Source organism: Erpetoichthys calabaricus, chromosome 16 (assembly GCF_900747795.2).
Source record: "Erpetoichthys calabaricus chromosome 16, fErpCal1.3, whole genome shotgun sequence".
In the NCBI taxonomy this organism is placed as follows: domain Eukaryota; kingdom Metazoa; phylum Chordata; class Cladistia; order Polypteriformes; family Polypteridae; genus Erpetoichthys; species Erpetoichthys calabaricus.
In genome coordinates, this window is record NC_041409.2 from 3,319,403 (window position 1) to 3,333,524 (window position 14,122).

Sequence of the window (14,122 nt, forward strand, 5' to 3'; positions counted from 1 at the left end):
TCTTAAATATCGGCACCAGTACACTTCTTCTTCACTCCTCAGGCATCCTATCACTTTCCAAGATTCCATTAAACAATCTGGTTAAAACTCTACTGCCTTCTTTCCTAAACACCTCCATGGTTCCACAGGTATGTCATCTGGACCAACTGCTTTTCCATTCTTCATCCTCTTCATAGCTGTCATTACTTCCTCCTTGCTAATCCATTGCACTTCCTGATTCACTATGTCCACATCAACCAACCTTTTCTCTCTCTCATTCTCTTCATTCATCAGCCTCTCAAAGTTCTCTTACCATCTGTTCAATACACTCTCCTCGCTTGTGAGTATGTTTCCATATTTATCCTTTATTACCCTAACCTGCTCCACATCTTTCCCAGTTTGGTCCCTCTGTCTAGTCAATCGGTACAGGTCCTTTTCTCCCTCCTTAGTGTCCAACCTCTCATACAACTCATCATACGCCTTTTCTTTAGCCTTCGCCACCTTTCTCTTCACCTTGCGCCTTATCTCCTTTTGCTCTTGTCTACTTTCTGCATCTCTCTGACTATCCCACTTCTTTGCCATCCTCTTCCTCTGTATACTCTCCTGTACTTCCCCATTCCACCACCAGGTTTCCTTTTTCCTCCTTCCTCTGTCCAGATGTCATACCAAGCACCCTTCTTGCTGTCACCCTTACTACATCTGCTGTAGTTTCCCAGCTGTCTAGTAATTCTTCACTACCACCCAGTGCCTGTCTCACCTTCTCCCTAAACTTAACCTTACAGTCTTCCTTTTTCAACTTTCACCATTTGATCCTTCGCTCTGCCCTTACTCTTCCTCTCCAACGTCATCCTACAGACCACCATCCTATGCTGCTTAACTACACTTTCCCCTGCCACCACGTTGCAGTCTTCAATCTCCTTCAGATTGACTCATCTGCATAGGATGTAATCTACCTGTCTGTATCTTCCTCCACTCTTGTACGTAACACTATGTTCCTCCCTCTTCTTAAAACACGTATTCACCACAGCCCTGTCCATCATTTTGGCAAAATCCACTGTCCTCTGACCTTCTTCATTCCTCTCCTTGACACTATATCTACCCATCACCTCCTCGCCTCCACTGTTCCCTTCATCAACATGTCCATTGAAATCCGCTCCAATCACCACTTTCTGTCCCTTGGGTACACTCTTCATCACTTCATCCAACTCACTCTAAAAATCTTCTTTCTTGCGGGGCATATGCACTAACAACATTCATCATCACACCTCCAATTTCCAGCTTCATAATCATTACTCTGTCTGACACTCTCTTTTCACCTCCAAAACACTCTTGACATACTGTTCCTTTAGAATAGCCCCCACTCCATTTCTCCTCCTATCCACACAATGATAGCACAATTTGAACCCCCCCCCCCATCGATCCACCTGGCATTACTCCCCTTCCATTTAGTCTCTTGCACGCACAATATATCAACCTTCCTTCTCTTTATCATATCTGCTAACTCTCTCCCTTTACCAGTCATACTGCCAACATTCAAAGTTCCTACCCTCAGTTCCACTCTCTTTACCTTCCTCCTCTCCTCCTGCCTCTGGACACGTCTCCCCCCTCTTCTTCTCCTTCTTCTTCGGCCAACAGTAGCCCAATTTCCGCCAGCACCCTGTTGGCTAACAGTACTAGTGGTGGTCGTTGTTAACCCGGGGCTCAACCGATCCGGTATGGAAATTTGTATTGTTGTCCGCATATTGATTTGGCAAAATTTTACACCGGATGCCTTTCCTGATGTAACCCCATTTATCTTTGCTTGGGACCGGCACGAAGAACAAACTAGTTTGTGTATCCCCTGTGGCTGGGTTGATTAAAGGAGATAAAAATAGTAAGAAAAGGCCAGAACCCAACATACCCATGAGTGAGTATCTAAACATTCATGCCAATCTCAAAATCCTTTACAATCCACAGTGGATGTCAGATGTAGATTCTGGAGGGCTGCACTGTCTGCAGGTTTTCATTCCAGCCACTTTCTTAATATTAGAATTACCAGAGCCAACGAAAAAAACTCGTAAATCTGGCCCACCTTAAATCTCTTCGCACCTCTCCTTCAGCGTCTTTTGTCTTGTAAATGTGTCGATAAGCCCAAGCAGCCTGCTATACCATCCCCCCACCGCCTCAGAACATGCAAAAAGTTCTCCCAGTTCCTGCCTTGATTGATTATCTGGGAGTGCGCTACCCAGAATCGTAAGGTGAAATAATTTGATGTGTGTTTTGTGTCTATATCAATCTATGTAAACACATCATTAAAACAAACGTTTTTCATGTTTTAGTAATAAATGACAAAATGTAGACATGAACTGTATAATGTGTGAAGGCTGATGGCCAAATATCAAATAAACACTTTCACAAAAGGTGTAAGTACAATATGACAGCTTCCATTGTGCAGCGGTTAAAACTGCCGATTTTATAATCCAGAGGTCGAGAGTTCGAAACCATCTTCCCCGCAAGTTTACCGTTTAGAGTAGTGAACTGCTCTTATGTTTATATTATACAATAAAAACATACATTTGATTTGTGTCTGTAACAGCCTGTGTAAATTTATAGCACTTGTAAAAGTTACCGTTTTTTTTTTTCTCACTTTTATTCTCTCAGTCACGATCACTATACAACACCCACCCTCAACCCCAGATCTGACACAGTTACTTTTTATCTGAAACTGGGAATAACTGTAGATGTGAGTGGTGTTTTGAGACAATGGAACTGGAAATTCTCTGATCTGGATGGATAAAAGCTGACACACAAACGCTGGTGAATCTGCCTTCGTATCTCACCGTCACTTGAAATTTTTTCTAGTCAGTTTTATTGAGTTTTCCTGGTCATGCTGAATTTAGTATACACTTTATGGTCCATGATGTCAAAGCCGCACTGACAAAAAACATGAAAAAGTTTGTTTTAACGATGTGTTTACGTAGATTGTAGTAGATGCAAAACACACATCAAATTATTTCCCCTTACATTTCTGGGTAGCTCACTCCCAGATAATTAACCAAGGCAGGAACTGGGAGAACTTCTTGCCCGTTCTGAGGCGGTGGGGGGATGATATAGCAGGCTGCTTGGGCTTATTGACACATTTACAAGACAAAAGAGGCTGAAGGAGGGGTGTGAAGGGATTTAAGGTGGGCCGGGTTTACGAGTTTTTTTTGTTGGCTCTGGTAATTCTAGTGTTAATTAGTCACCATTTACAGGTACCAGTGGAACAGTCGGTTTTGCCCAATTCTTAATTGGCTTGCTTTCTAAGATCAAGATTCCTGACACAATAAGCCAGCAGGCAACCAGCTAAGTTGATCTCCATTATACTTCAGTATTTTCTTCAGTAAAAGATTTAAGACAAAAGTTATGGTTGAGAAATGTTGATCTGCTGTGGTTCGCAAAACGTGAATGGTGCTGTCTGAAAAAAGAAAATCAGCATGTGTGTTGTCAATATTCCACACAAGATAAGCCATTGAATTAAATAACGGATTCCATCAACAGCAGGAATTGGTTCATAAATAGGAACTGGTTGAAATAAAAAATGGACGGCCTATCAGGAACAGACTATGAAACACCTGGTTTAGCTGGTAGTATGCTTATTGTTGCCGCTGGTTAAGTGAAAAAGTATTAAGCATTCTCAGTCAAAGAAAGTAAGTTCAGTTGTGACAGTATTTGGTTACTAATGAAGAAAGTGGCTGAACCAAGGATGTGGCCCTCCGGGAATAGAGGTTAATATGCCTGCCTTACACAAAGCAACATTTTAGGCCGAAATTTGCTTAACAAACATAATGTGTGAAGAAATGTTTTGCAGTATCCACAGTCTTTTAACAAAGTATTTCCTACCATTCTGAACTTTTATATGGCTTTTCTGATGACATTATCACATGCAACTTATGTGACCACACCTCCTAGCGATGGCTCACCGTGTCATGGCAGCGTCTCAACAAAGCAGAGGCACCCACAGGAAAACAGAATGGCATCATGGTAAACTTTCAAAGCATAATGGTAATGAAATTAGCAAAGGTTACACAAAAAAATCTTAGTATGAAGCAAATGTTTGCATGAATTCCCCATGCTATAAAACCATAAAAATAATTAGACTTAAAAAAAAAAAGTAATGTACAAGAAGAAAACAAACAAAACTATACATTTACATAATCATTACATTAAAAGGATTTTCAATCACTACACTAATTCCTTATGAACCTCATTAAGAAAAATGTAAAAAGTGTTGCATTTTTTGGCTTGAAAAATGACATTTTTATTAAATCTCATCATTCTGCTGTAAAACATGCAAAACACTAAAAAGTACAAAGTCAGAAGTGTAGAAAGTATAATAATGACACAAATAATAAATATTAATAATATGAGCAGCACACTGCACATGTTCGAGTGACCCAAGTGTCACTTTCGGATTTATCAGAATTACTTTTGATTTCACTGTCCATTTCAGTTTTACTGCCTGAAGACAGATTCACTTTGTCATCACTGCTAATAAGAGCTGTTTCCTATGAGATACCATTTTGAGGCTAGGAATAGACACGTGTACACCATTGCCTGGGTAATGCTTGAGCCTAACGCTTATGCAAGACACGCCTTTACCCGAGTAATGCGTGGCACTAACACTGTTAGCACTTGTATAGCCCGAGTGTTCCTCAGTCTTACGCGACATGCGTATATAACGTTGCCCAACTATCACTCGGGGCTAATGCTTTTAGCACTTTTTTTTTTATTATTATAACAGTAATGCTCGGGTCTAACACTAAGCAAGATAATTTCTCATAGTTGAAAGAAGCACTCAGAATGGGTTCATTACCTATTTTATTTATAATATAAATGGTTTGATGACACATTCAATAATAATAATATTTATTTGTATAGCACATTTTCATACAAAAAAGTAGCTCAAAGTGCTTTACATAATGAAGAACAGTAAATTAAAAAAAATACAACAACATAAATTAAAATAAGACAATATTAGTTAACATAAAAAAAAGAGTAAGGTCCGATGGCCAGGGTAGACAGAAAAAAAAAAAAACTCCAGACGACTGGAGAAAAAAATAAAATCTGCAGGGGTTCCAGGCCACGAGACCGCCCAGTAACCCTCTGGGCATTCTACCTAACATAAATGAAATAGTCCTCTTGTGTCTAGGGTTCTCACGGAAGGACTTGATGATGATGGACATGCAGACTTCTGGCTTTTAATCCATCACTGTTGGAACATCATGGTGCTTTGAGTAGATGGTGGTGGCGAAAACCACCAACAAAAGGACACCGGAAAAAGAAACAGAAGAGAGAATAGGGGTTAGTACAGATTTTAGAGCCACCATGAATAGTTATTATAATGAATTGGACATACAGAGTATCAGGATTATATTACAGTGAAATTATGAGAAGGCCATGTTAAAATAATGTGTTTTCAGCAGTTTTTTTGAAGTGCTACACTGTATTAGCCTGGCGAATTCCTATTGGTAGGCTATTCCAGATTTTAGGTGCATAACAGCAGAAGGCCGCCTCACCACTTCTTTTAAGTTTTGCTCTCAGAATTCTAATTTAATTTAGTCAGTTTAATAACCGGTATAGTTAATAAATTGTGAAATTACCAAATGAAACTACAACTGGAGGAATGGCCGACACTAAAAACAATTTAAGAAGACATGGGCAAGCCTTAGAACTCGCACAACATCATTTATAAATACAAGATGGAAGACACTGATCTGTAGGAAGAGATCTCTGAAAGGGATTTAGGTGTTTACAGTGACACATTTTAAATCATCTAAGTAATGTGCAGAAGTGATTACAAAGGCAAATAAAATATTAGGTTATATCTTAAAAAATACTGAATATAAATTGAGCAATGTTATTGCTCAGAATAGTGTCATCTCATCTGGAGTGTTGTGTGCTGTTGTGGTTACCATGCTACAAAACGAAATAGCAGCATTTGAAGCCATACAGAAATGAGTAACCAAGTGTATCATGGGACTTGAGGACATGCCATGCTGTGCTAGGTTCAGAGAATTAAAAACGTTTAGTCTTGAGCATAGGAAAGCAAACCATGTGTATCTTTGTGTGTGGGTTGGGGCCTGATCCAATTTGTCATTTTCATGTGGTTTTGGTTCAGAGTTTCATGCTCAAATAACTTATGTCAAGTATTTTGTGTTGGTTTAAGCTTACACCAGGGGTTTCCCGAGGTGGCGCATTTCCAGGTGTTTTTTGGATAGGCCTTGTCAGTCCATACAATGTTTATCTTGTATGAAGTTAGGGATGTTAATGAATTTCATATTTCAAGGGTACACATTTTGTTTGAACAAATTGCAATCTGTACAACTGAGAGAAAAATGGTTGAATTCTATTAATAATCCCTGTTTCTGTTTGCCCACAGGTAGTGAAGCCTTACACAAATCTGAAGACAGCAGCAGTGCCAAGAACCGCCAACTGAACACAAAAGATGCATAGTGGTCTTCACTTTGGTGTCTTCAGTACTTGTATTCCATCCCCTTATCATTGCAGACATTCTGCTTAGAGAAGGGTATCAAGAGGGTCACCAAGGACTGGACTTGCAGGATCAAGGGAGAAAGTAAGCGCCTGGTTTGGGAAAACTTGTTTGCACTGACCTCCTGTTTTGCTTGTTGTTCTTGGAGCGAGATCTGTGCATCTCTTGGAGACATGAGACCTGTTTGAGAATGCAGACTAACCCTGAAGAAAACCTCCAAGCCCTACACTATGTTCCGTAGAGTTAAAGAACAACTATCTGCCAGCTCTTCCACTTAAACCAGTTCCTAAGGCAAAAGTGTCTGATGTGCAAAATATGCCAGTCACAGTAGAAGCAGTGTGGTCAGATGTAAGAAATAATTTTTTTTTTTTATTTTATTTTGCATTTTCCTGTCCCATATCTTGAGAAGGTTTGAGATTGACGTTATTGTTAACTTTTTTTTTTTTCTGACAGCTGAGCCCTGTGGTTCGCTTGGCTCATTTATACCTTTACCAGTGCGACGTTCAAAGGGTCCAGAGTATATACAGTTTACAGCATTTGCACATTTTTCTATTTATTTTTCAACATACTTTTTTGTTGCGTCACATTGTTAGAGGCTTCATTGCGACTCAAGCCTCTTAACTTTACCAAAGTACACTTTGTCACTAAAGCGTTCTGTTTCCTGAAGTTCATATTAACCTGGTAGCATTGTAAAAGAAGCTGATCCACCTCAATAAAAAAAATTAACAAATATGCCATGTTCTGTCACACTAACCCTGCAGAAGAGGGACCACCACCAAATATTGAACCTAGGGACAAAACAGCTGACTGCTTTTATTTCATGATTGTTTCATGGAGGACTAGGAATGCTTTTTTTTTTTTCCTTCCTTTTTCCAGTCTGCACAAACTCAGTTTGTTCATTAGAAAAATAACAGTTGCTCCTTGTAAACTTTGTAATGCATTCAAAGAGGGTTAGTCAGTACATGGCTGTACTGTAACTACATAATGGCGGTGGTCCTTGAAATCCTGGTGCATTACTGGTCAAACTGGATAAAGGAAAACATGCTTTTGTTCTGTTCTGCTCATGAAGACAAACCATTTTTTTCTTGATAGCTGTTTTTGTTCACATTTATTACAGTATTTAGCCATGTTCTTCCCAATAGCACAAAAGAAGTTAATGGTTAAAGTAAAGGGGAATCTGCACTTTGGTATCTGGGAAAGCACAACTACATGGCAGGGAAGAAAACCAATTCCAGTGAGTGATCATCAAACGATTTGGCCTTCAGCTCTTTGTACGGCAGTCCGTCCATCAGCTGGCTTCTTTATGCATGGGTTCTCGATGCTTTTCACTTTAGCACATCATTGTACCATATAGGCCAAATTATGAATTGTGGGTCTGGAATGATGTTAAATCAAGTTTGGTTGATCCTATAAGTTTGTTTTGTAAGTGTTGGGTTACAATTTGAAGGATTACATAAAAATGCCTGTCTTTTGACTGTTCCAATGGGTTTTTTTTTCTGACTCCTGTTTTCTTACAGCTCACGCTTTAGTCGAGTGTTGCAGACTTTCCCAGTGCAAGGTACTATATATAGTCCTTTAGAGTGCCTGTCACAAAAAATGTTCACATTTTATTTATTAATTATCTTACCTGTGCTGCTTCATTTGTTTTTTTTTTTAAAGGGAGCATTTTCCTTGGTGAGACAAATCATGGTGTGTCATAAATGTCACAATTCTGAGTTCCCAACAAACATGTAAAAATATGAGTGAGTGAGACCTTCTATAAGAAAGCATCAGGCGTCACTTGTAGACCATAATTCTGATAACAGAAGTAAGTGAGGAAAAAAATGTCTGGTGTAAAATCCATTGGTTTCTTGGATATGTGAGTCTGTTTGATTTGATTAGTCCAATAAGAATTACTTGCATCTTACAATAAAAGTCTCGAATGTGAAAATGCTAGACCTACCTGCATGACGTTGTGAAGGAAACCTTGGGCAAGGTACCATTTGTGTCTGAATCTCATACGTGACTTTTGATGAGCTTGGAGGAGGCAGCCCTGTCCCTTCCAGCCATCAGCCCTTTTGTATTTTCCTAACGGGTTCTGCCATTAAAGATATTTTTCATGCATGGGTAACATTTGAACAAACTAGACAAGAACAAGCCATTCAACTCAAGAAAGCTCACTGTTCCTGTCCACTTAATTTCTCCAAAATAACATCAAGTCAAATTTGGAAGGTTCATAAAGTCCTAATGTCTACCACACTATTTGGTCACTTATTCTGAGTGTCTATGGATCGCATTGTAAAGAAAAAGTCCTAATGTTTATGCAAAATTTACCCTTAACAAGTGTCAAACTGTGTCCCTGTGTTATTGATGAACTCATTTTAAAATAATATTGTGGATCCACTGAACTAATTCCCGTCATTATTTTAAACACTTCAATCAGGTCTTCTCTTAATCTCCTTTTGCTTAAACTGAAAAGGCTCATCTCTTTTAATCCTTTCTCATAATTCATCCCCTGTAGCCATGCAATCAACCTAGTCTGTCTTCTCTGGGCCTTTTCTAGTGCTGCTATGCCCTTTGTAGCCAGGAGACCAAAACTGCACACAGAACTCCAGATGAGGCCTCACCAGTGCATTATAAAGGTTGAGCAGAACCTCCTGTGACTTGTACTCCACACCTCAAGGCGCTATATAACCTGACATTCTGTTAGCCTTCTTAATGGCTTCTGTGCACTGTCTGGAAGTCGATAGCTTAGAGTCCACTATGACTCCTAAATCCTTCTCATAAGGTACTCTCGATTTTCAGACCTCCCATTGTGTATACAAATTAAAATTTTTACTTCATACATGTAACATTTTGTATTTACTGTCATTAAATTTCATCTGCCACAAATCTGCTCAAGCCTGTATGGTGTCCAAGACCCTCTGTAATGGTTCAATAGATTCTAGGTTATCTGCTAATCCACCTATCTTGGTATCCTCTGTAAACTTAACAAACATATTACTTATATTCAAACTCATTTATACAGTACAGTATATTAAAAATAGCAGCTGCCCTAGCACTGACCCCTGCTGGACACCACTCTTAACATTAGCCAATTCTGATGAGGTTCCTCACACCATCACCCTCTGCTTCCTATGTCTGAGCCAATTCTGAACTCATCTACACACATCACCCCGAACTCCCACTTCCTTTAGTTTGATGCCCAACCTTTCATGTGGCACCTTATCAAATGCTTTCTGAAAGTCAAAATAAATAATATCATAAGCTCCACTTTGATCATAGCCTTGTGTTGCTTCCTCACAGAATTCCAGCATGTTAGTAAAACACAACCTCCCTCTTCTGTGCCCATGCTGACTGTTCAGTCAAACTCCTGTACTTGCCAGGTGTTGTTCAATCTTATCCTTAATAATCCCTTCAGATAATTTTCATGTGATGCACGTTAAGCTTACTGGCCTATAGCCGCTTGGATCTGCCCAGTCACCCTTTATATATAACAGGATAATATTTGCCATTTTCCAGTCATTCAGAATTTCCCCAGTGCATAGTGACTTCCTGAAAGTAAGCATCAAGGGTTTATATCTGTACTCACTAACCTCCTTAAGAACTTGAGGTTAAATATTATCTGGTACTGGAAATTTGTTTGACTTTAACCTATTTAATCTAAGTGTACTCCACTTTCTACTATTTCTAACTCACTCGGAACCTCTTTAGTAGTCCCTTTTACTGCTTGGAGGTTATCTGCTGCCTTAGTTGTGAAGATGTCAGAAAAATGCAAGTTTAGGGCCTCTGCTGTTTCACTGTATTTTTAATTTCCCTTTACTATTTCTGATGCACTTCTCCTCTATGACTGCTCTTATACTACTAAAACAATGAAAGAATTTCTTTGGGTCATCTTTCACTGCCATATTCTTCTGTAACTGTATTTTAGTCATCCTAATATCCTTCTTAATGGTTGCCCTCGTGTTCTCATAGGCCCTATGGTTCACATTTAATTTTAGTCTTCTACGCCTTATTTGTGTGATTTTTTCCTTTGCAGCTTCTTTTTTAACTCTTTATTTACCCACTGCAGAGTTTATTTTTAAATTTTGTACTAATTCCAAATTTAGGTATGCACATGTCCTGCATTACATATAAAACATTTTTAAATATGTTCCACTGCTCCTTGATGGTCTCCACTCTTAAAAGCTTATCCCAGTCTATCCTTCTTAGAGTATTCCACATTTGCTCGAAATTTTCCCCACCAAAGTTAACCTTCACAGTTCAAGTCTTTGCATCCACACTCTTCCAAAACACTGACAACTGTATTATATTATAATCACTTGACCCTAGTGGTTCAATCACCTCTACCCCCTCAATTCTGTCCTCATTATTACAAAATACTAAATTCAGACAAGCTTCACCGACAATGTGTTGGTGCTTCAACATGCTGTTAAAAAACAGTCACTGATTACTTCCAAAAACTCCTGCTCTTGGGCTCTGCTAATTGCAAGGTTAGTTCAGTTAATATATGGGTAGTTCAAGTCGCCCATCACTATAATATCCCCCAGTAAAATGGCATTTTTTAATATTACTAAAAAGATGTGCATTGAAATGACTGTCTGCATTGGGCGGTCAATAACACACTCCTCCCAAAATAAGGCCTGTGTCCCTAATGCTGTCAAATAGAAGTGCAGAGTATTTGGCAGCGAGTCTCTATGAAATGTGACTGCCGGGATTTCCAGGGTGAGTTTTTGTGTCTGGCACAGTATCGCAACACAATGGAAGGCTATGCACATCTGAATTAGGGGTGACAATTTTGATGACATTTAATCAATGAGGGATCCACACCCTTCAGTTAATGCAAGTTAACCCTGCTTAATACCCCAGATTTTTCAGAAAAGGTTTTATTGATGCAGCATGCATGTGATGATTTAGCATTATGCGAGAGGACAAGTCACAGATTGTCTCTTCAGTTTTGCCGTAAATCATTGTGTGCATTTTATTTTAGAAAAGTTGGCATGCTACGGGTGGACGTTTGTGCCTGGTGCCAGAGGATTAAAATGGAGTCGCACTTAGAGATTCACTAAAAATCCATTTCAAATAAATATCTTAACATACAGTTTGCCTTAACCGGCTACTCAGTTGAAGATACAGTATCTCAAAATGGTTTGCTTATCATCTAAAATGCATGTTAGATACATTTCTGCTTTTTTTAAAAACCAAATTGAATTTGTAGGCACTTCAAGATTTCTGAAATTCATTTTGAAACATTTCAGAAGCACTTCTCGACCCTTCATGGTGCTGTGTCTCTCAGCTGGCCATTTTTGTGCTAACGCCGACTGGTTTTGTTGAGCGTAAGCCCATACAGATGGCCACATAGACATTTCATCATGCAGCCCCTTCCCGTTTTTCTTGTGCCTGCGGGTCATGCCAGTCTGCTGACACTGCTGCAGACCTGTGTCCGTGTGTTGCACTAGCCGGACATGGGGGCTTTCTGGTTCTCCTGTAGATGGGGAAGAGAAATTAAAAGGATACGCCAAAAAGAGAAAGAAATAATTTACTTACCAAATCTGTATCAATAAACTTTGAAATTATTAATATGTTAAGTTTAAATTCTAATACATAATGGTATATGTGTGTCTGTCCAGTATGCAGACCCCCCACTGTTCACCCGGTCTGTGCCAGATTAATAACACAAGGCCTTGGACGGGTCCTAACAGAAATCGTAAGTATTGTTATTTTTGGTGAAATTGTTTTTTATTTTAATTATTTATTTTTCCTTATATTAGAACTTGACACACTCGGTAAGATTCGATCAGGTAAAAGTTATTATCCCAAGGGGAACTTCAGAATTTGTGGTGGAGCAGTTTGCACCATTGCCTCCTAGCTCCAGGTTACAGTATGGGGTCATCTTGACCTCCTTGGGTTTGGGGTACGGGTCCCCTCAACATGAGGGTCTGTGTACCCCCAGTCCCACTATTACCAGCAGGCTTTAACTGCTTTCTGCCCTGAGTGAGGGTCCAATATTCTGTTTTTTTTTTTTTTGTTTTTTTTGTAGAGGGGGGTCTGCCATGCTCAGGGTGTGCCCAGGCTGTCCTGTCCTGGAGTCAGTTTGGTCCTGTTTTAGTTTTCATGCTGACTTGCTGTGGGGTCCTGAACAGGTCAAGTAAAAAAAAAAAAGAACGGCACCGGACAAATTTACAATAATGGAAACAGCTTTTTGGAAGGGCAATGTGCCTGTCTAGTTCAAATGGAGCAGTTCAGACCACAAATGTGTCTTGGGAGGGAGGAGGGTTGGGGGCCTACAGTATGTCTCCAAAGGTTCCTGTCTTCAGGTGTAGGGGCTTTCAACACTTATGGACAGTTGCTCTACACACCTGTGAGGAAGCACCTGGACCGCCTTTGGATGACCATAAGAAGGGATCAAGGTGACAAAAGGCTTTGTACTGTCGATGAGCTTAACTACTCTACCAGCAGGTCTGGCCCACCTTATGATCCTCCAGCCCACCATGTCTGTTATTTGTTGTTACACAATAGATTAATATTTAACATGCCCAAAGGGATTGATCGGTGCTCTCTGTGCCTGTAGTGTGTGTGTTTGTGTGCCACTGCAGCTCTTAAGGGGGCCTGGAGAGGGAGGTCCGGAAATTCATTTGAGTTTTTCTTGCCAAAGCTCAGACCCACTTTAGTCTCCAACGCAATGCGCTGCAGCAAGAAGATGAGGACTAAACTGGACGCTTGGCATCGTTGTGAGAGCCTTGGCCAACCCCGAGGGTCATCAAATATAATGTGGAGATGGAAACACAAAGTGCCTATTCTAACCCTTCACTTTTTACACAGTTTGTTGTGCTCATTTTTTTACCCTCATCGAGGAACACTTGATACCCCAAAATGACAAAGCAAAAACTATTTGAGGGATTTTTGCTAACCTGTTAAAAATATATTCTTGCTATATGATTGTGAGACATGGACGCTATCCAGTGACCTGAGATGAAGACTGAACTGCTTTGGTACTATGTCTCCCCGAAAAATCCTTGGGTAGCACTGGTTTGACTTTGTGTCAAATGAGCAGTTGCTCATGGAGTCCCAAATGAAGTACATCACCTGCATTGTGAGGGAGCGCCAGTTATGGCACTATGGCCATGTGTCGTGTTTCCCTGAAGGTGATCCAGCTTGTAGGATCCTCATTGTTGGGGACCTGAGTGGCTGGTCCAGGCCAAGGGGTCACTCGTATAACACCAGGCTGCTGCAGATAGAGGGTCATTTCCGGAGGGTGGGGCTGGACAGCATGTCTGCCTGGGGTGTTGCCAACTGGGATCCCAAGCTGTTTTGTCCTGTGGTGGGTGCAGAAACGCACTATACCAGTGTATGCTCTCCAACTTGATCTGACTTGACTTGTTAAAAATATAGAAGACAAAATTAGACATTGACACAAATATTCAGAGCTTTTATGGTGACTCTTGAAATTTGGCTCAGAGGCATTCCATTCCATTGATCATCGTTGAGATGTCAGGAGCCAATCGGACTGATTGGGAATTGCGCAAGTTGACAAAAAACCAAATCCTGGCATGGAGGGCATTGCATGTAGAGTGAGACAGGACGATGTCGGGGCACAGATCTGGGCTGGGCTGCAGCATTGAAGGTCCCCAACAGCACTGTAGCCTTCATAAT

The 14,122-nt window shown here is 40.2% G+C and overlaps 1 protein-coding gene across 1 annotated transcript in view; it reads left to right on the forward strand.

The window, feature by feature from the left end:
* Positions 1–7,969, forward strand: part of atxn3 (ataxin 3) — a 32,652-nt gene extending 24,683 nt beyond the window's left edge. Inside the window, exon 11 of the mRNA XM_028821237.2 lies at positions 6,380–7,969. Within this exon, the coding sequence (XP_028677070.1) occupies positions 6,380–6,453 (74 nt within the window). The 3' untranslated portion in view covers positions 6,454–7,969. The remainder of the gene's footprint in view (positions 1–6,379) is intronic.
* The last annotated feature ends 6,153 nt before the right edge of the window (positions 7,970–14,122 follow it).